This window comes from Manacus candei, unplaced genomic scaffold (assembly GCF_025592945.1).
Source record: "Manacus candei isolate 608988 ecotype Guabito, Panama unplaced genomic scaffold, ASM2559294v1 h1tg000308l, whole genome shotgun sequence".
NCBI classification, from domain to species: Eukaryota; Metazoa; Chordata; class Aves; order Passeriformes; family Pipridae; genus Manacus; species Manacus candei.
In genome coordinates this window covers 131,995-153,114 of record NW_026138356.1, presented here as the reverse complement: position 1 = coordinate 153,114, position 21,120 = coordinate 131,995, and the positions used below count along the sequence as shown (strand labels likewise).

At 66.2% G+C, this 21,120-nt stretch overlaps 5 protein-coding genes across 5 annotated transcripts; 2 read left to right on the top strand and 3 right to left on the bottom strand.

Annotated features, from left to right (window-relative positions):
• Nucleotides 1-4,425: 4,425 nt before the first annotated feature.
• On the bottom strand, nt 4,426-8,537 carry SLC39A1 (solute carrier family 39 member 1). The gene is made up of 4 exons (XM_051775520.1): nt 8,493-8,537; nt 7,343-7,531; nt 6,695-6,825; nt 4,426-5,622 (listed from the first exon to the last, which is right to left on the bottom strand). The coding sequence occupies exons 2-4, from the start codon at nt 7,494-7,496 to the stop codon at nt 4,969-4,971; spliced, it is 939 nt and encodes a 312-aa protein (XP_051631480.1). The 5' UTR covers nt 7,497-7,531; nt 8,493-8,537; the 3' UTR covers nt 4,426-4,968.
• A 442-nt stretch (nt 8,538-8,979) lies between these two features.
• CREB3L4 (cAMP responsive element binding protein 3 like 4) lies at nt 8,980-11,577 on the top strand. The gene is given in 9 exon segments (XM_051775513.1): nt 8,980-9,229; nt 9,330-9,524; nt 9,670-9,747; nt 10,086-10,192; nt 10,321-10,389; nt 10,993-11,068; nt 11,141-11,231; nt 11,320-11,429; nt 11,431-11,577. Coding segments are annotated over 9 exon segments (918 nt in total). The 5' UTR covers nt 8,980-9,139; the 3' UTR covers nt 11,533-11,577.
• Nucleotides 11,578-11,774: 197 nt separating this feature from the next.
• On the bottom strand, nt 11,775-15,033 carry JTB (jumping translocation breakpoint). The gene is made up of 6 exons (XM_051775514.1): nt 14,839-15,033; nt 14,706-14,752; nt 14,400-14,485; nt 14,081-14,160; nt 12,106-12,706; nt 11,775-12,036 (listed from the first exon to the last, which is right to left on the bottom strand). The coding sequence occupies exons 1-5, from the start codon at nt 14,889-14,891 to the stop codon at nt 12,550-12,552; spliced, it is 423 nt and encodes a 140-aa protein (XP_051631474.1). The 5' UTR covers nt 14,892-15,033; the 3' UTR covers nt 11,775-12,036; nt 12,106-12,549.
• Nucleotides 15,034-15,530: 497 nt separating this feature from the next.
• LOC127465023 (ras-related protein Rab-13-like) lies at nt 15,531-18,666 on the bottom strand. The gene is given in 9 exon segments (XM_051775504.1): nt 15,531-15,768; nt 15,865-15,913; nt 16,076-16,141; nt 16,781-16,870; nt 16,964-17,041; nt 17,140-17,190; nt 17,192-17,201; nt 17,309-17,369; nt 18,376-18,666. Coding segments are annotated over 9 exon segments (618 nt in total). The 5' UTR covers nt 18,500-18,666; the 3' UTR covers nt 15,531-15,679.
• A 193-nt stretch (nt 18,667-18,859) lies between these two features.
• LOC127465024 (40S ribosomal protein S27) lies at nt 18,860-20,924 on the top strand. Its single transcript, XM_051775505.1, has 4 exons — nt 18,860-19,026; nt 19,268-19,376; nt 19,899-20,009; nt 20,802-20,924. Exons 1-4 carry the CDS (start codon nt 18,967-18,969, stop codon nt 20,828-20,830), a joined length of 309 nt encoding a protein of 102 aa, XP_051631465.1. The 5' UTR covers nt 18,860-18,966; the 3' UTR covers nt 20,831-20,924.
• Nucleotides 20,925-21,120: the final 196 nt, after the last annotated feature.

The window sequence follows — 21,120 nt, the reverse complement described above, 5'->3', positions numbered from 1 at the left end:
ATTATTGTTGTGTGTCACCTTTTCATCCACCCCTGGTGAATATGAAGGGATTCCTGCCTAATGATCCCTGGGGAGCAGCATCACGGCATCGGATTCCAGGACGCTGGGAAGAACTGGCCACAACGGCCCTAATAAAGGTAATGACAGTGGCCAGTGTTTGGGGGAGGATGGCCAGGGCTGGATTTTCAGGAATTCCACCCGGCACAAACAGTCCAAAGCAGCAGCTTCGGCCGGAGCCAAAGGGAAATGGGGATGGGGGGAGGAGGGAGTCGGGAATCGAAGGGGGAACCAGCCCCGAAAGGCTGAGTCGGTCCCAAAAGCTGAACCAGCCCCAAATTCCTGGACCAGCCCCAAAAGCTCGACCTGTTTCAACACCTGAACCAACCCCAAAAGCCTGAAAAAGGCCCAAAACCTGAACCTGCTTCAAAATCTGAACCAACCCCAAAAGCTGAACCAGCCCCAAAAGGCTGAATTGATCCCAAAAGCTGAACCAGTCCCAAACCTCAACCAGCCCCAAAATCTGAACCTGCTTCGAAACCTGAACCAACCCCAAAAGCTGAACCAGCCCTAAAAGGCTGAATTGCTCCCAAAACATGAACCAGTCCCAAACCTCAACCGACCCCAAAATCTGAACCTGCTTCGAAACCTGAACTAACCCCAAAACCTGAACCAGCCCCAAAAGGCTGAATTGGTCCCAAAACATGAACCAGTCCCAAACCTAAACCAGCCCCAAAACCTGAACCTGCCCCAAAAGGTTGAATCAGTCCCAGAAGCTGAACCTGCCCCAAATTCCTGAACCAGCCCCAAAAGGCTGAATCAGTCCCAAAACCTGAACCAGCCCCGAGACCTGAACTTGCCCCAGATTCCTGGACCAGCTCCAACACCTGAACTTGCTTCAAAACCTGAACCAGCCCCAAAAGCTGAACCTGTTTCAAAACCTGAACCAACCTCAAAAGCCTGAAAAAGGCCCAAAAGCTGAACCAGCCCCAAAAGCTGAACCTGCCCCAAAAGGCTGAATTGGTCCCAAAACCTGAACCTGCTCCAAATTTCTGAACCAGCCCCAAGTCCTGAACCAGCCCCAAAACCCGAACCTACTTCAAAAGGCTGAATTGGTCCCAAAAGCTGAACCTGCCCCAAATTTCTGAACCAGCCCCAAAAGCTGAACCTCCCACAAAGGCTGAAAAAATGTCCTAAACCTGAACTTGCCCCAAAACTTGATTCCCCCTCAAAAGGCTGAAAAAAGGCCCCAAACCCCTGAACCAGCCCCAAAACCTGCACCGGCCCCCCAAAAAGCTTGACAAAGCCCCCCAAAAACCTGACCCTAACCCCAAATCCTCCGTGCCATTTCCCCTCTCCCCAAGAAGCCCCAAGCTGCCCCCAGCAGGGTCACGTTTTCGGGGAACGTCGGGACACCCCAGAATTTCCAAACAGGAAACGAAGCCCGGCCCTCACCCCCCAAGGGCTCCGAGGGAAAAAATTTGGGAGGTCAAAACGAGGCCAAATTGGAGCTGGTTGGGCTAATGGGCCTGTCCTGGTCTGGCAGCTAACGAGGTGGCCTAATTAGGGCTGGAGTTCCTAAAGTTCAGCCTAAACCATCCCCTTGTGGGGAAAACCACGGCCCTGCTGCCTCTGCTGGGGATTTTTGGGGTGCAGGAGGCAGCACTTGGCACAGTTGGGAGGGTTTTTTTGGCTGCTGAGGAGGTTTTCTGGTGGTTTTTTTGCTGGGTTTTGGGAGGGATTTGGGGTCTCTGAGGTTTTGGGGTGGGGCAGTGGCACCCACGGGGACCCCAAAACCCGCCAGAGCTCGGGCACAGGTTCGTGTGAGGGCCTGGAGGGGGTCCTTGGGGGTGATTTGGGTGCTCCTGGGTTTGTTACTGATGGAGGGCAGAGCTCCAGGGGTGGTCCCAAAAGTTGAACCAGCCCCAAAAGGCTGAATTGGTCCCAAAACAAGAAACAAGCCCCAAAAGCTGAACCAGCCCTAAAAGCTGAACCTGCCCCAAAATCTGAACCAGCCCCAAATTCCTGAACCAGCCTCAAAAGTCTGAATTGGTCCCAAAACCTGAACCAGCCCCAAAAGGTGGAACCAGCCCCAAATTCCTGAACCAACCGCAGAACCTGAACCAGCCCCAGCATCTGAACCAACCCCAAAAGTCTAAATTGGTCCCAAAATCTGAACCTGCCCCAAATTCCTGAACCTGCCCCAAATTCCTAAACCAGCCCCAGCATCTGAACCAACCCCAGAAGTCTGAATTGGTCCCAAAATCTAAACCAGCCCCAAAAGGTGGAACCAGCCCCAAATTCCTGAACCAGCCCCAGAAGTCTGAATTGGTCCCAAAATCTGAACCTGCCCCAAAAGTCTGAATTGGTCCCAAAACCTGAACCAGCCCCAAATTCCTGAACCAGCCCCAAAAGGCTGAAGGAGATCCCCATCCCGAAGGATCCCGCTGGAGCTGCCGGAGCCTCCAGGGAAGGAGGACCCGGAGAGACCCCAGACGCCCCCAAACCCAGCCCCGGGTGGGAACCAGTTCTCCCAGTGCCGCCGGACTGGTGCCCGTCCCTGTGCTGCCACCTGCTGAAGCGGCGGCTGCTTTCCCTGGAATTCCATTCCCGAGGAAGGCTCCCAAATCCTGGAGCCGCTCCCAGGGCTCGCCGGGCACGGAGCAGCTCCCTGGGGAGTCGCTCCCGGCAATATTCCCGATTTTTGGGTCCTATCCATGGGCTCTCCCTCAGCCCAGCCCGGAGCAGCTCCCTGGGGAGTCGCTGCTTCCTGGGAATCCCAGGGAATTCAACTAGTTCCCAGAGCCGGGAATTTCTGGGATTAATCCCAGGGAATTCAATTAGTCCCCAGAGCTGGGAATTTCTGGGATTAATCCCAGGGAATTCAATTAGTTAGTCCCCAAAGCCGGGAATTTCTGGGATTAATCCCAGGGAATTCAATTAGTTAGTCCCCAAAGCCGGGAATTTCTGGGATTGATCCCAGGGAATTCAATTAGTCCCCAGAACCCGGAATTTGTGGGATTTAATCCCAGGGAATTCAATTAGTCCCCAGAGCCAGGAATTTCGGGGATTAATCCCAGGGAATGGGGGGGGGGGGGGGGCTCGGGAACGGGGGTAAAAAGGGAATTGGGGGGGAATAAAGGAATTAGGGAGGCACAGAAATGGGGGACAAGGGAATGGGGGAGAAAAGGGAATGGGGGAGAAAGGGAATGGGGTGGGAATAAGGGAATTAGGGGGCACAGAAATGGGGGGAAAAGGGGATGAGGAGGCACAGGAATTGGGGTGGGGGCACCGAAATGGGGGGGGGGGGACAGCAAGGATGGTTCATCGGGGGGTACATCGGGGTTTCCTCCCCCACCACGGCTGGGAAAAGAGCTGACACCCCCCAAAATCAGGGGGAACAGGACCCCCCAGCCCATATATCCCATATATCCCACATATCCCATTTAGCCCTGGGGAGGGGGGCACTCTGACACCCCCAAATCGCCCCCCCCCCCCAGGCAGAGGCAGCATTTTTGTGTTCAATCCTTTATTTGCTTCATCCAACAGTGTCCCCCCCAAATCCGGGGGGGTCTGGGGGAGGCCTGGGGACCCCCCCCAAATCCAGGGGGGTCTAGGGGAGGCCTGGGGACCCCCCCCACCATAAGGACACTTGTGGTTTTGGGGGGACACACACTGACCCCCCCCGGGGTCCTGAGGGGGGGGCACAGCACCGACCCCCTTGTGCAGAGAGGGGGAAATTTGGGAAAGGCACTTTTGGCACTTGGGAAAAGGGGGGAAAGGGGGGGGGGGGGAATGAATTCCCAGGGGGGTCCCCCAAGGCGAGGGGGGGTTTCCCAGCCCGGGGGGGGGTCTCCCCTGGCGTGGGGGGGGTCTCACCTGCTGAGGAAGAGGATGGAGCAGGGGGGACACTGAGGCACTTTGGGAAAGGGGGTGGGAATGAATTCCCAGGGGGGGTTCCCAAGGTGAGGGGGGGGTGACTGAATTCCTGGGGGGTCCCCAGGGGGGGTGACTGAATTCCTGGGGGTTCCCAAGTCGAGGAGGGGTGACTGAATTCCCAGGGGGTCCCCCAAGGTGAGGGGGGGTTTCCCAGCCCAGGGGTCTCTTCCAAGACTGGGGGGGTCTCCCAAGTCAAGGGGGGGGGGACTGAATTACCGGGGGGGTCCCCCAAGGTGAAGGGGAGTGACTGAATTCCCAGAGGGTCCCCGGGGGGGGGTGTGACTGAATTCCTGAGGGTTCCCAGGTTGAGGGGGGGTGACTGAATTCCCAGGGGGTCCCCCAAGGTGAGGGGGGGGCTTTCTCAGCCCGGGGGTCTCCCAAGGTGAGGGGAGATGACTGAATTTCCAGGGGTCCCCCAAGGCAGGGGGGGTGTTTCCCAGCCCAGGGGTCTCTTCCAAGACTGGGGGGGGTCTCCCAAGTCAAGGGGGGGGGACACACTGAATTCCCGAGGGTCCCCCAAGGTGAGGGGGGGCTTTCTCAGCCCGGGGGTCTCCCAAGGTGAGGGGAGATGACTGAATTCCCAGGGGGTCCCCCAAGGCGAGGGGGGGTGTTTCCCAGCCCAGGGGTCTCTTCCAAGACTAGGGGGGGTCTCCCAAGTCAAGGGGGGGGACTGAATTCCCGGGGGGTCCCCGGGGGGGGGTGGTGACTGAATTCCTGAGCGTTCCCAGGTTGAGGGGGGGAGTGTGACTGAATTCCCAGGGGGTCCCCCAAGGTGAGGGGGGGGCTTTCTCAGCCCGGGGGTCTCCCAAGGTGAGGGGAGATGACTGAATTCCCGAGGGTCCCCCAAGGCAAGGGGGGGGGTTTCCCAGCCCAGGGGTCTCTTCCAAGACCGGGGGGGGTCTCCCAAGTCAAGGGGGGGGGGGGGGACACTGAATTCCCGAGGGTCCCCCAAGGTGAGGGGGGGTTTCCCAGCCCAGGGGGGTCTCTCCCCGTCCCCAGGTGGGGGGTGTGTGTATGTGGGGGGGTTCACTCTCACCCCCTGACGAAGAGGATGGCGCTGACCAGCGCGAAGCCCGCCAGGACGAGGATGACCTTGGGCACGCGGCGCCCGGGCTCGCCCAGCTCGCGGGGCAGCACCTCCAGGGTGGTCACGTAGAGGAAGGTGCCCCCGGCCAGGCCCTGCAGCACCGCCCGGCACAGGCGCTGCCTCGGCCCCGCGCCCGCCGCCGCCAGCGCCGCGCCCGCCCCGACGCCCAGCGGGCACACGAGGGCCAGCAGGGCCAGGCACGCGGCCACGGCGGGCGGGCGGAGCCGCAGGCGCAGCAGCTCGAGGGCCAGCCCGAAGGCCACGGCCCCCTTGTGCAGCAGCAGCGCCAGCAGCACCCGCAGCGCCGCCGCCCCGCCCGGGCGCAGCCCCAGCGCCAGCCCCTCCAGCGCCCCGTGCAGTGCCAGCGCCAGCACCAGCGCCGCGGCACGGACACCCCCCCCGGGGGGTGCCGCTGTCCCCGACACCGAGGGGGGCACCGCGGCGGGCGCCGGGGGGCTCTGGATGGAGCCGTCGGGCAGCAGCGCCCGCGACTCCTCGGCGGGCTCGGCCAGTTCCCGCTGCGCCAGCGTGACCTGCTCCAGCACCAGCACCAGGAAGAAGCCCATGGCCAGGATGAACTCGGGCAGAGGGAACTGCAGCTGTGGGGAGGAGGGGGGGGGGGGGGACACGGGAAGGGGAAGTTGGGGGTGTGGGGAGGGAGTGCCCTGAGTCACGAGGGGGGGGAGGGAGGGGCTCGGGGGGGTCGCGCTGTGACCGCTCCGCTGGGGCCGCTGTGGCACTGCCAGGTCCCTGCTGCTGGTGCCGGCCCTGCCACAGCTCCCCTGTCCCTGTCCCACCATCCCCTCCCCACTGTCCCATCCCCACCATCCCATTCCCATTGTCCCATCCCCACTGTCCTCCCAATGCTGTCCAATCCCCACCACCCTGTCCCCACCATCCCCTCCCCACTGTCCCATCCCCACCATCCCCTCCCCACTGTCCCATCCCCACTGCCCCATCCCTATTGTCCCATTCCCACCGTCCCATCCCCATTGTCCCATTCCCACTGTCCCATCCCCACCATCCCATCTCCACCGTCCCATCCCCATTGTCCCATCCCCACTGCCCCATCCCCACTGTCCCATCCCCACTGTCCCCCCAACGCTGTCCCATCCCCACCATCCCATCCCCACCATCCCATCCCCACCATCCCATCCCCACCGTCCCATCCCCACTGTCCCATCCCCACCATTCCATCCCCATTGTCCCATCCCCACTGTCCCCCCAACGCTGTTCCATCCCCACTGTCCCATCCCCACTGTCCTCCCAATGCTGTCCAATCCCCACCACCCTGTCCCCACCATCCCATCCCCACTGTCCCCTCAATGCCACCCCATCCCCACCATCCTGTCCCCAACGTCCCCACCCTCACTGTCCCCCTCCCACCATCCCATCCCCACCGTCCCCCTCACTCTTGTCCCCTCCCCTCTGTCCCCTCCCTGCCACCCCCGTCCCCCTCCCCACCGTGGTGCCCCCGCTGTCCCCCCTCCCACCATCCCATTCCCGCTGTGTCCCCACCCTCCTGTGTCCCACCCCAACCCTCTTGTCCCCGCTGTCCCCACCCCTGCCACCCCCTCCCCTAGCACAGGGACACCGGGGGCCCCCCGGGCAGGGTCCCCATTGGGGACAGGCCGCCGAGGGGGCCCGGGGGGGTCCCAGGGGGGGTCTCACCGTGACACGAAGCCCCTCGAGGGCAGCAGAGATGCTGCCCAGGTAATCGGGCAGGAGGTCGAGCAGGAACGTGCCCAGGAAAACCCCCCCGGCAAAGCAGCTCACGAGGCTCAGGACGGGGTTGCGGGGGTCTGGGGGGGGGATTGGGGGGTCAGGGGGGCTGAGGATGGGTCTGGGGGGGAAATTGGGGGGTCAGGAGGGCTGCGGGGGTCTGGGGGGGGGATTGGGGGGTCAGGGGGGCTGAGGATGGGTCTGGGGGGGCATTGGGGGGGTTAGAGGGGGTGAGGATGGGTCTGGGGGGGATTGGGGAGGCTGAGACCCCCACTGATTCCCGGGACACCCCCAGACCCCCCAGAACCCACAACCAGGCTTCCCAGGCCCCCCCGGGACCCCTGGATTCCATGAGCCCCCAGGGATCCCAGGACCCCCCAGATCTCTGAGATCCCCCCCCGACCCCCCCAGTCCCCCTGGATCCCTGAGACCCCCAGACTCCCCAGTCCCCTCAGGGTTCCCCCAGGACCCCCCCTGGCTCCTTGAGACCCTCCCAGACTCCCTGGGACCCTCCGAGCCCCTGCTCCCACCCCCTCCCTGGGACTCCCTGGACCCCCCCGGACCCCTGGACCCCCCCGACCCCCCATAGCCCGGTACCGGGGGGCTGTCGGAAGCAGCAGAGGGGGGCGAGGCCGCAGGCGAGGGGCAGCAGCAGCAGCGGCACCAGTGAGCCCAGTTTGACCCCCAGTCCGGGCGGGGGTTCCAACTGGTCCCCCCCGGGGCTCCAGGCCAGCACGGCCCCCGTGTCCATCCCGATCCCGGCGAAACTCCGACCGGGAACCGCGGCTGGGAACGGGAATGGGAAGGGGAACGGGAATGGGAAGGGGAATGGGAAGGGGAATGGGCCGGTCAGAGCGGCCGGAGCCGCCCCCCGGCCCCGGTGACTCACCCAGGACAGACCCCCCCGGAGGGGCCTCCGGGAATGGACACCGCGGAGGGAGGGACCGGGAATGGGATCAGCGACCGGGATCGGGAACAGGGAGCGGGAGCGGGAACAGGAATGGGAACAGGGAGCGGGAACAGAGACAGACATCGGGGTTTTTCCGAGAACGGAAGTGGCTTTTCCGGGACAGGGATGGAGAACCGGGGACTGGGACAGGGATCAAGGATCGGGAACCGAGGACCAGGCACCGGCATCAAGAGCTGGGATTGGGATCAAAGACCGGGAGTGGAACCGCGACCGGGAATCGGTTGTCCGGGACCGGGATGGGGAACTGGGGACAAGGGGCCGGGATCAAGTTTAAGGATCGGGACCGGGACCGCGAGAGAGATCTCGGCTGGGATCGGGAACAGGTTTTCCGAAACCGGGATCAAGGGCTGGGACCAGAATCAAGGACCGGGGCTGGGACCAGAATCAAGGACCGGGACTGGGTCCAGAATCAAGGACCGGGACTGGGACCGCGATCGAGGACCGAGGTTGGGAATCGGGAATCAGGGAGCGGGACCAGGATGGAGGGCCGGGATCGCGAACGGGGTACCGGGACCAGGATGGGGATCAAGGACCGGGACCGCGATCGGGGACCGGGACCAAGGAACGGGACCGGGATCAAAACAGGGAATAAGGAACTGGGGACCGGGATCGGGGACCAGGACCGGGACCGGGGACCGGGAACTGGAATTCAGGGGTGGGATCGGGAACTGGGAACCGGGATCGGGAACGGGTTTCCCGGGACGGGGATCACGGACCGGCCCCCCCCGGACCCTCAGGCCCCCCCAGACCCCCCCTCGTCCCCGTTCCCGCACTCACGTCCCGTCACATCCCCCCGAGTCCCGGGCGCTCCGGGGGGCGGGGCCGGCGCCGCGGGCTCAGCCAATGGCCACGCGAAACTTCCCCTGACGTCACTGAGTGACGGGCTGCGCAGCCAATGGGAAGCGAGCGGCGCGGGCGCCGGTCCGGCACGGGACGGGGGGGATTCCCCGTGTCCCCCCCGTGTCCCCCCCTCGTGTCCCCCCCGTGTCCCCTCCGTATCCCCCCCGTGTCCATCCCCCGCATCGCCACCGACCCCCTCACCGGAGGGCGCGGGGGGGGGTACCGGTGCCGGTCCGGAGCCGCCCCAGTCCCGACCCCGCTTCCCGGATCCCCCGCGGGACCCTCCGAGACGCGGCACCGGGACAGCCCCGACTCCCCCGAACTCCCCCCCCCGGTGCCCTCCCGGTGTCCCGGCGGGGGCGGGATGTTCCCGGCCCTTCCCGGTCGAGGCGGGACTTGGCGGGAGTCCCCGGGATCCCGGAGATCCTGGTCCCAGCCCCGGGACGGGGCGGAGGCGGCGGCACCGCCGGGGACCGCGGTGGGGTCCGGGGGACCCCGTGGAAGGGGCGCGGGGGGCCCGTCCCGGCGGCGTCGGGGCTCGGAGCGGAGCGAGGGTCCCGCGGGGGGGTCCCCAGGGAGCCCCGATGGAGCCCCCGGAGCTCCTGGAGCTGTTCCCGGACCCCCCCTCGCTGCCGGTACCGGGATTCCAGACCGTGATACTCCTCGGGGAGGACGTGAGTGGGGTGGGAGGGGGCGTGGGGCGGGCGGGACCCCCTGAGGGTCCCCAGGAGTGTCCCGGGGGTCCCCACCGCGTGTCGTCCCCCCCCCTCGCAGGGAAGCGGAGCCGAGGAGCTGCTGGGGCTGACGGTGAACCCCGACCTCGCCTGCGGCACCGCCCCGGAGCCCCCCCGGCCCGCCGACCCCCCCCCGGTGCTGCTGGAGGTGGTCTGTGACCTCAGCCCCCCCCTGTGCCCCCCGCACCCCGCGCTGCCCCCCCTGCCCGGACCTGTCCACGTCCCCCTGCCCGTGGTGAGTCCCTGCACCCCCCCCGGCCCCCCGGTTCATCCCCAGAGCCCCCCAGTCCGTCCCCGGACACCCCCAGTTCATCCCACCTCCCCTCCCAGTCCATTGCCAGTGCCCCCAGTCCATCCGTGTGTCCCCCCCCGTCCCACAGCTCCGGCTCACGGAGGAGGAGAAGCGGCTGCTGGAGCAGGAGGGGGTGACCCTGCCCGGGGACCTGCCCCTCACCCAGGTGGGGAGGGGACACGGGGGGGACGACGACACGAGTGACCCTGCCCCTCAAACACGTGGGAGGGGACACGGGGGGGGGGGACAGAGGGGATCGAGGGGGACAGAGGTGACTCAGCCCCTCACCCAGGTGGGGGGACACGGGGGGGGGGGGACAGGGGTGACCCAGCCCCTCACCCAGCTTGGGTGGGACAGGGGGGGACACGAATGGGGGAGACAGGGGTGACCCTGCCTCTCAAACACGTGGGAGGGGACACGGGGGTGACCCAGCCCCTCACCCAGCTGTGGGGGGGACACGGAGGGACACGGGGGGGGACACAGGGGTGACCCCTCTGCCCCCAGGCCGAGGAGCGGCTCCTGAAGAAGGTGCGGAGGAAGATCAGGAACAAACAGTCGGCGCAGGACAGCAGGAGGAGGAGGAAGGAATACCTGGATGGGCTGGAGAGCAGGTGGGGCCGGGGCCGTCATCCCGGCATTCCCGTTATCCCGGCATTCCCGTCATCCCGGCATTCCCGTTATCCCGGCGCGGCCGGGTGTGTGTCCCCCCCCCTCACCGTCCCTGTCCCCGTCCCTGCAGAGCAGCCGCGTGCTCGGCCCTGAACCGGGAGCTGCGGGAAAAGGTCCGGGAGCTGGAGAAAAGCAACGGGTGAGGGACGGGGGGGGGGCACGGGGGGCACCGGGATGGGAATGGAGCCGGGATGGGGGGCACTGGGAGGGGACACTGGGAGAGGGGCACAGACCTGGGAAGGGGGCACCGGGAGGGTCTCCAGGAGGGGCGGGAACTGGGCTGGGGGTCTCTGGGATGGGGATCTCTGGGATGAAGTCTCTGGGATGGGGGTCTCTGGGATGAAGTCTCTGGGATGGGGGCACTGGGAAGGTCTCCAGGAGGGGCAGGAGCCGGGATGGGGGGCACTGGGAGGGGACACTGGGAGAGGGGCACAGACCTGGGAAGGGAGCACTGGGATGGGGTCACTGAGAGGGGTCTCCAGGAGGGGCAGGAGCCGGGATGGGGGCACTGGGGTGAGGGTCTTTGGGAGGGGGTCTCTGGGATGGGGTCACTGGGAGGGGTCTCCAGGAGGGGCAGGAGCTGGGATGGGGGTCTCTGGGATGGGGTCTCTGGGAGGGGGTCACTGGGAGGGGTCTCCAGGAGGGGCAGGAGCCGGGATGGGGGTCTCTGGGATGGGGTCTCTGGGATGGGGTCACTGGGAGGGGTCTCCAGGAGGGGCAGGAGCCAACCCTGTTCCCGCAGGTCCCTCCTGCAGCAGCTCCAGGCGCTGATCAAGGAAACGTCCACCAAGGCCGCCCAGACCGGCCCCTGTGTCCTGGTACGGCCCCCCCGGGACCCCCCAGAACCCCCAAACCCGCCCTGGGACTCACAGCTCCCGTCCCTCCCCCAGATCCTGTTCCTGTCCCTGGGCCTGATCCTGCTCCCGAGCTCCAGCCCCTTCCAGCAGGAGCAGCACCGGGACGGCCTCGGACCCACCGGAGGTACCGGAGCTCCGGGATGGGGGTGGGGGGTGGGCACAGCTTTGCCCCCCCCCTGTGCTGCCCACCCTGCTCTTCCCTGTCCCCACAGTGATCTCCAGGAACATCCTGACACGGCAGGAGCCGGGAGAGGCCGGAGACCCCCCGATCCCGGGGTGGGGCTGGGGGGCACAGCCGGGAGCGGGAGCGGAGGATGGAGCCGGGGGGGGGGTCTGGGGAGGGGTTCCCCCCTCCTGGAAGGGATCCAGGGACAAATTCCTCTGGGCAGGACGTGGGGACGGGGGGACACGGGGACGAGATGTGACCTGGAGACCCCTCGGAATAAACCCACGCTCCGTTTGCATCCCAAGGCATGTCGGGGGATCAGGAATGGGGGGGGGAACACACCCCCCCAAGGGACAAACACTCTGGTGACAATGCCCAGGGTTTGTCCCACATCCCGGGGCAGGATCCTTGGGGACCCCTCGGGTGGATCCCGGTGCTGGGAACCCCCGAAGGATCTGTTCTCCAGGGGTAAAACACTGGGATTGGTGACAAAAACCAGGATTTGTGACAAGGACCAGCATTTATTCCACATCCCGCTCCCAGGGTGGGATCCTGGGACCCCCAAGGGTGGGATCCTGGGACCCCCAAGAGTGGGATCCTGGGTCCCCAAGGATGGGATCCTGGAGCTCCCAAGAGTGGGATCCTGGGACCCCCAAGAGTGGGATCCTGGAACTCCCAAAAGTGGGATCCTGGGACCCCCAAGAGTGGGATCCTGGCACCCCAAGGACGGGATTCTGGGACCCCCAAGGGTGGGATCCTGGAGCTCCCAGTGGTGGGATCCTGGAACTCCCAAGGGTGGGATCCTGGGACCCCAAGAGTGGGATCCTGGGACCCCCAAGAGTGGGATCCTGGCACCCCAAGGATGGGATCCTGGGACCCCCAAGGGTGGGATCCTGGAGCTCCCAGTGGTGGGATCCTGGAACTCCCAAGAGTGGGATCCTGGGACCCCCAACAGTGGGATCCTGGAACCCCCAACAGTGGGATCCTGGAATCCCTAAGGGTGGGCTCCTGGGTCCTCAAAAGTGGGATCCTGGCACCCCCAGGCTGTTCCCGGGGCAGATCCCGGTGGGAGAGGGCACAGGGACCCCCCAGGGCACAAACACGGCGTCGCTCCGGGCACGAGGACCAGGATTTATTCCCACTCCCGCTCCCAGGGACCCCCTTGCCGGGGTGGGGGGGGATCCCTGGGGGGAACCCCCTGCGCCGCTGCTCCCCGGGGACGTTCCCGGCGCAGATCCCGGAGGATTCCCGGCGGGATTCCCGGCCCCGGCCGTGCCTAGATGGACTCGATCTGCTTGCGGACCTTCTCCCGGGCCCGGCGGTCGAGCTCCCGCTGCCGGAGCACCACGAGCGCCGCGGCCGCCGCCGCCACGGCCAGCGCCGAGCCCACGAAGCGCCAGAACCGCCGCGACTCCAGCGCGGCCGAGCGGCAGCTGCGGGCAGAGAGCGGCGATGCCGGGAGGGATCCCAAAGGAATTCCGGCCCTGGTCCCAGGGGAATTCTGGGATGGATCCTGCCGGAATTCCGGCCCCGAGCCCACGGGGAATTTTGGGATGGATCCCATGGGAATTCCAGCCCCGATCCCACGAGAATTCTGGCCCTGATCCCATGGGAATTCTGGCCTGAATCTCACTGGAATTCTGGCCCTGATCCCATGGGAATTCTGGCTTGGATCGCACTGGAATTCTGGTCCTGATCCCAAAGGAATTCTGGTCTGGATTCCACTGGAATTCTGGCCCTGATCCCAAAGGAATTCTGGTCTGGATTCCACTGGAATTCTGGCCCTGATCCCAAAGGAATTCTGGTCTGGATCCCACTGGAATTCTGGCTCTGATCCCATGGGAATTCTGGTCTGGATCCCGCTGGAATTCTGGCCCTGATCCCGTGGGAATTCTGGCCTGAATCTCACTGGAATTCTGGCCCTGATCCCAGGGGAATTCTGGCCTGGATCGCACTGGAATTCTGGCCCTGAATCTCACTGGAATTCTGGCCCTGATCCCGGGGGAATTCTGGCCGGAATCCCGCCGGAATTCCAGCCCTGATCCCGTGGGAATTCTGGCCTGAATCTCACTGGAATTCTGGCCCTGATCCCGTGGGGAATTGTGGCCTGGATCCCGCCGGAATTCCGGTCCTGATCCCAAAGGAATTCTGGGATGGATCCTGTGGGAATTCTGGTCCTGATCCCAAAGGAATTCTGGTCTGGATCGCACTGGAATTCTGGCTCTGATCCCAGGGGAATTCTGGCCGGAATCCCGCCGGAATTCCAGCCCTGATCCCGTGGGAATTCTGGCCTGAATCTCACTGGAATTCTGGCCCTGATCCCAGGGGAATTGTGGCCTGGATCTCACTGGAATTCCGGTCCTGAACCCAAAGGAATTCTGGGATGGATCCCGTGGGAATTCCGGCCCTGATCCCAAAGGAATTCTGGCCTGGATCCCACTGGAATTCTGGTCCTGGTCCCAGGGGAATTCTGGGACATTCCGTGGGAATTCCAGACATGATCCTGTGGGAGTCCCGGGATGGATCTGAGGGGAATTCCGGGCTGGATCCTGTGGGAATTCCCAGCCCTAATCTCATGGGAATCCTGGCCCCAATGCCATGGGAATTCTGGCCACAATCCCAGGGGAATCCCAGCCCGGATCCCATAGGAATTTAAGATTCCAATCCCACAGGGAATTCCCGATCCCACGGAAATTCTCAGTCCCAATCCCAAGGGAAATTCCAGCCCCGATCCTGTGTGAGAATTCCAGACCCCATTCCCACTGGAATTCCCGATCCCACAGGGAATTCCTGCCCCCCCCCCTCACCTCTTGAACTCCTCCCGTTGGGACGTGGGGCAGTTGATCCTCTCGATGAACCCGGTGGGGGCACAGTCTGGGAGGGTCTTCTGAGGGCAGGAAGAGACCCCCCCGGGACCCCCCGAGTGAGGGGGGACTCCAGACCCAAAGCCCCCCCAATTCTGGGGTTCCCCGACCCCACTGGAGCCCTCAGGGCAGGTGGGGGGGAGGGTTCCCAGGCCCACCAGCCCCCCCCGGTGTTGGGGGTCCCGGTCTCCCGGTTGGGGGGTCCCAGCCCCCCGGTTGTGGGTCCCACCGCCCCGGTTGGGGGGGTCCCAGCCCCGCTCACCATCTGGAATTCGGAGCACCGGGCACATTCCTGGGCCACCACGAACTGCTCCTCCCGCCAGCACGGCGTGGCCACCGCGGGGCTCGCTGGGGAGGGGGGGGAGAGGTCAGGGGAGAGCGGACAAAGCCCCCAAACCACGGACCGAGTCCCCAGACCCCGGACCGAGCCCTCAGACCCTGGACCGAGGCCCCCAGACCGCCTCCGGTTCGAGCTCCCGGGACCCAACCGAGTCCAGCTCAGCTCGGCCCCCCAGACCCCCGAACCCAGACAGAGCTCCCCCAGACCCCGGCCCGATCCCGCGCTCACCGGGCCGCTCCTCGATGGCCGCCGCCGCCGCCGCCGTCGCTGCCGGGCTGTGGGCACAGAGGAGCCGCCGTGAGGGCCCCGGTCCCTCCGAACCCCCCCGGGACCCTCCCGGACCCCCCCCGGCCCCGCTCACCGCAGCGCGCCCAGCACCGCGCTCAGCACCGCCAGCAGCACCGCGGGGCCCATCGCGGCACCGGGAAGTGCCCGGGAAGCCCCGGGACCCTCCGGGATCCCCCGGGAATCACCGGGACAACCCGGCCCGGCCCCGCTGCGTCTCCGGCGCCGCCATCTTGGACCGCGGGGGCTGCCGGGAAGGGAAGGGCGGGGCTTGGCGCGGGGGGAGCCAATGGGAGCGGAGATTTTGCCTGTGGGGGCGCGGTTTCAGCGAGTAGGCGTGGCGTTCAACCCGAGGGGGCGGGGATTCCGAGATGTGATGCGCGTGTGGGGCGTGGCCTCCTCTGCATATGAATAAGGGGCGTGGTTTCGATGCGCGCGCGAGGGGGCGTGGCTCTCATTGAGAGGGCGTGGTCTCTCGCCAAGTTTCGTGTTGGTGGGCGTGGTCTTCGCCTGGACGCGTCCCTTTGAACGGAGTGGGCGTGGCGTTGATGGATTTACTATAAAGGGCGTGGTTTATGGAGGGGGCGTGGTTTAATCAGATAATTTAGCAGGGGCGTGGTTTTCGGGCGATGGGCGTGGTCTCCCGCCAAATTTGGTGTGCAGGGGCGTGGTTTCCATTGCGGGCGTGGCCCCTTCCCATTCCCGACTCCTCCCCCAGTTCCCGATCCCCGTCCAATTCCCGACCCCAAAGACACTCCGGAGCCGGGACAAGGCACAGCGGGGCTTTATGGCACGAGGAGGTGTGTGGGGGGAGCCCCAAACCCCCCCAAAAAAAACCCCCCCAGACCTCCCCAGAGAGGCGCCCGCGCTGCCCCGGGGGGGTCCCCGGCGGGGTCCCCAGGGGGGGTCCCGAGCCCCTACCCCAGGGAGCATCTCCCGCCGGCCTTTTTGGGGGGTCCGGGCTCCAGCAGGGCCTTGGTGCTGCTGCTGCTGCTGCCGGGGGGGCTGCGAAGGGAGGAGGGGGTCAGGATGGGGGGGGACACACAGGGGGTGTCCCTTTCCTGCCCCCTACCCCCCCCCTCAATCCCGGCCCCACTCACGCCTTTCCGGAAGGATTTGTGCAGGATATCCCGGGCCAGCGTCCGGAATGCCTGGGGGGGGACAGGGGTTGGCCAATGGAGGAGGGGCAGCGCCTTTGGGGGTGCAGCTGCCCCCCTCCCGGGACCCTCCCTCACCTCCAAGACTCCTCTCTCACCTCCTGGACCCCCCCCTTGCCCCCTGGGATCCCCCTCTCCCCCCGGACCCCCCCTCACCTCCTCCACGTTCTTGCTGGACTTGGCGCTGGTCTCGAAGAAGCGAATCCCGTGTTCCTTGGCCAACTGAGGGACCGGGACCCCCCTGTGACCCCCCCGGACCCACAGAGCCCCCCCAAAACCCTCCCTGTGACCCCTCCAACCCCATGGAGCTCCCTCGGCTTCCTTCAGTCCCGTGAAGCCCCCTCAATGCCCCCCAGTACCATTGCCCAGCCCCCTCCAGTTTCCCCTCCAGCCCCCATAGGACCCCCCAGCACCCCCAACCCCATAGGACCCCCCCCCAGCCCCACAGAGCCCCCCCAGTCCCAGGCCCCACAGACCCCCCCCAGCCCCACGGACTCCCCCAAAAACCCCTCCAGCCCCACAGACACCCCCCAGACCCCTCCAGCCCCCAGAGGGCCCCCCCCAGCTCCTGAGAACCCTCCCTATGGAGCCCCCCCCAAAACCTATAGACCCTCCCCAGGATTCCCCCCAGCCCAAGCCCTACAGGACCCCCCACAGACGGCCCACGGACCCCCCCAGCCCCACAGACCCCTCCAGCCCCACAGACATCCCCAGACCCCCCCAGCCCCACGGACACCCCCCCAGAACCCTCCAGCTCCACGGACACCCCCCCCAGAGACCCCTCCAGCTCCACGGACCCCTCCCCAGACCCCCTCCAGCCCCATGGGCCCCCCAAAGCCCCTTCCCCAGCCCCCTCCCCACCTTCTCGGCCGCCTCCTGCCGCACTTTCCTCCTCCCCTCCATGTCGCACTTGTTGCCGAGGAGGAGCCGCTCGACCCCCGCCGAGGCGTTCTGGGGGAGGAGGGGACACACACACGGCAGGACCCCCCCGGATACCCCTCCCCGACCCCCCAACCCCCCCCCAAACCCTCCCCAAAAACCCACCTCCTTGATGCTCTTCATCCAGTTCTGGATGTTCTCGAAGGATTTCTCGTCCGTGATGTCGTAGACCAGGATGATTCCCTGCGGGAAAGGGGGGTCGGGGGGGGGGTCCCGCGGGTTTTAGGGGGGGGGTCTGAGCCCCCAAGATCCCCCCCCGAGCTCCCCCGAGTCCCCCGTACCACAGCTCCACGGTAATAGGCTGTGGTGATGGTTTTGAAGCGTTCCTGCCCCCGCCGTGTCCCTACGGAAAAAGGAGGGATTTGGGGGGATTTGGGGGAATTTAGGGGGTCCCCAACACCCCTTCAACCCCCCCATCCCCTCACCCAGACCCTCCTGCCCCCGACTCACCAGATCTGCAGTTTGATCTTCTTCCATCGATGTCCACGGTCCCGGATCTTGAAGTCGATCCCTGGGGAAAAAGAAAAGGGGGGGGGAACGGGAGAGTGGGGGGGGGGGGCGGAACCGGATCCCTCCCAGTGCTCCCAGTGCTCCCAGTAACCATCTGGCACCCGGGAAAGGGGGGGGTGAAGTCCGGGAGGGGGCAGTTCTGGGAGGGGGGTCCCGGTAAATCCCGGGGGGGGGGGCCCAGGGTGGAGGGTCCCAGGGGATTCTGGTCGGTCCCAGTGGGGGGGGTCTCACTGGGGGGGTCCCGTTGGGGGGACCTGGGGTGGAGGGTCCCAGTCAATCCCAGTGGGGGGGTCCTCGTTGAGGGGATCCCATCAGGGTGTCCTGTGGGGGTCCCAAGGTGGGGGGGTCTGGAGGGATTCCAGGGGGTCTCGGGGTGGAGTCTCAGCAAAGCCTGGGGGTCCCAGGGGGTCCCGGGGGTGGGGGGGTCCCAGGAGATTCAAGGGGGTCCCAGTCTGAGGGGGTCCCGGGGGATTCCAGGGGATCCCGGGGTGGGGTCTCGGCAAATCTCAGGGGGTCCCGGGGTGGGGGGTCCTGGGGAATCCCGGGGGGTCCCACTGGGGGGTCCTGGGAGATTCCAGCGGGTCTTAGTCTGGGGGGTCCCGGGGGATTCCAGGGGCTCCCAGGGTGGGGTCTCAGCAAATCTCAGGGGGTCCCGGGGTGGGGGGTCCTGGGGAATCCCGGGGGGTCCCAATGGGGGGGTCCCCGGGGGGGTCCCAGAGTTGTGGGTCCAAGTCGAGGGGTCCCGGGGTGAAGAGTCCCTGTGGATCCCGGAAGGGAGATCCCAGCTGGGGGGTCCCGGGGGGGGTCCCGGAGCGGTGGGTCCAAGTCGGGGATCCCAGTCGGGGGGTCCCAAGGGGTCTCGGGGTGGGGGGGTCCCGGTGGATCCCAGAGGGGGGGGGTCCCACTGGAGGGTCCCGGGGGTGTCCCGGGGTGGGGGGTCCCGGTAAATCCCGGTGGGGTCCCAGTTGGGAGGTCCCGCCCGGGGGGTCCCGGGGGTCGGCACTGACCGATGGTGGAGATGTAGGTGCTGCTGAAGTCGTTCTCGGCGAAGCGGATGACGAGGCAGGTCTTGCCCACGCCGCTGTCCCCGATCAGCAGCAGCTTGAAGAGGTGGTCGTAGGCCTTGGCCATGGCCCCCGCCGCCGCCCGCCGCCACCGGGACCGGCCCGGCCCCCCCGGGCGGGGCTTGGCTGGGCCCGGCCCTCCCCGTGACGTCACGGGGCAGTGATGTCACAGCTGGAGCGCATGACGTCACGAAGCCGATGCGACCTTCCCAAGATGGCGGCGACACAAACGACCCACCCAACATGGCGCCTTCGTCTCAGCCTTCCCAAGATGGCGGCAACGCAACGACCTTCTCTAAATGGCGCAAACCCCAAGCGACCATCCCCAGAACGCCGCGACTTCCCGGATTCTGGCAATTTAAACGACCACCGCTAATGGCGGCAAAGGAAAGGACCTTGCAGAGGTGACGGAAACATTAACGACCGGCCCAAAGGGTGGCGTTATAAACGACCTCCCCAATGTGGTGATAAAAACTACACAACCCCATCCCAAGATGGCGCCGCTTCCGCCCCTGAGACCGCCCCGCAGCGGAAATGGCGACGCGGGGCTGGGCCCGTCCCTTTCCGGCCTCTCACGCCGACGCCGCCATGCCTGTGAGTGCGGCCCGCGCCCGCCGCGTTCTCTCGTGTTCGCCGCCGCCGCGAGGCCGCGCCCGCCGCGCCCCCCGGGGGCGGGAGGCTCTGGGGAGGGGTCCGGGGGAGGCGGCGGGGCCGGGGGGGCGCGGGGCGAGCGGGCCGAGGGGTGAAGGGGGGGGCGCCAAGATGGCGGCCTGAGGGGCCGGGGGGGTGGACGCGCCGGACTGAGCGAGGTCCTGCCCCCGCCGTGTCCCCGCAGCTCGCCAAGGATCTGCTGCACCCGTCCCCCGAGGAGGAGAAGCGCAAGCACAAGAAGAAGCGGCTGGTGCAGAGCCCCAACTCCTACTTCATGGACGTCAAGTGCCCCGGTGGGCACCGCGGACCCTGCGGGGTCCTTCCTCGTGTCCCTCTCCCCTCGCGTGCCCTGGTGTTCTCCTCGCTGTCCCTCCGTATCTCTCCCGGTGGCCTGGTGTCTTTTCCCCTTTCTCCCCCGTGTCCCAGGAGCCTCCCCCGCTGTCCCGGCCCGTCCCTCTCCACGTGTTCCCCCGTGTCCCTCTGTGTGCCCCGGCCATCCCTCCGTGTCCTTCCCTGTCCTACGACCTGTCCTTCCCTGTCCCTGTGTCCTGGGACCCCTCCCCGTGTCCCCGCTGTGCCCCGGGGTCCCTCCGTGTCCCTCCTGGGGACCCTCCATGTCCCTCTCGGGGGTCCCTCCGTGTCCCCCCACGCATCTCCCCCCGTGTCCCGCTGTCCTCCTCCATGTCCCTCCTGCTGTCCCGTGTCCCTCCCCGTGCTATCCCGGTGCCTTTCCCCGTGTCCCTCCCGGTGCTGCCCCCGGTGCTCCCGGTATTCCCTAACTCCCAGTAATTCCCGGTTTTTCCCCCCCACCCCAGGTTGTTACAAGATCACCACCGTGTTCAGCCACGCTCAGACCGTGGTGCTCTGCGTGGGCTGTTCCACGGTGCTCTGCCAGCCCACGGGGGGCAAAGCCCGGCTCACCGAGGGTGGGTGGCACGGCTGGGGGGGCTCAGGGACCCCCTAAAGGGGCTGGGGGGGCTCAGGGACCCCGGGGGGGGGTGGCTCAGGGGGATCCAGGGGGATCTGGGGGTTGGGGGATCCAGGGGCATGGGGGACACTACAGCCCACGGGGGGCAAAGCCCGGCTCACCGAGGGTGGGTGACCCCTCTGGGAGAGGTCTGGGGGGAATCAGGGACCCCCCCCAAGGGGCTGGGGGGGGCTTCAGGGACATGGGGGGCCTCAGGGGGATCCAGGGGGATGGGGGACACTCCAGCCCACGGGGGGCAAGGCCCGGCTCACCAAGGGTGGGTGGCACCCCTGGGGGGGTCTGGAACCTGGGGGGGGGGCTCAGGGACACTGGAGGGGGGGGTCTGGGAATTCCAGTGGGATCTGGGGATCCAGGGCTGTCCCACAGTGCTGTACAAGGTGGGGAGGGGACTGGGGGGGACTGGAGGGGAAGGGGGGGGCTTGGAATCCCTGGGTAGGCTTGGAATCTTTGTGGAATCTGGGAGGGAGTCCATTCTCCCCTTGTGGGGGGGTTGTGGGACCCCAGGGTGGGCTCAGAATCCTTGGGGAGGTGGTGGTGGGGGGGCTTGGGATCCTGGAGAGGGGGTTTGGAATCCCAAAGGGGCCTTGGAATCCTGGGGGGAGGGGGGCTTTGTGGGACCCCCAGGGGGGGCTCAGAATCCTTTTGAGGGGGGGGGGGTGTTGGAACTGCAGCTTTTTGGGGCTGGGATTCCTGGAATTGCCATTCCCAACCGGATTTTGTCCCCCCCCAGGCTGCTCGTTCCGGAGGAAGCAGCACTGAGGGTCCCGGGATGCCGACGGAGACGGGAATTCCGCCCGGTCCCTGCAGCCCCTCCCGCCTCCCACCAATAAATTTTGGATAAAACACCCAAAAACGGGCCCGTGCTGGTTCTTGGCTCCGCAGGGACGACGGGATTTGGGGGGGCTGGGGAAGGAATTCCTTCCCTGGGAGGGCTGGTGTGGGTTATCCAGGGATTTCGTGGCTGGACATCCCTGGAAGTGTCCAAAGCCAGGTTGGAGCTGCCCTGGGGATGATCCATCAGGTCACTCCCTTCCCAAAGCATTCCATGA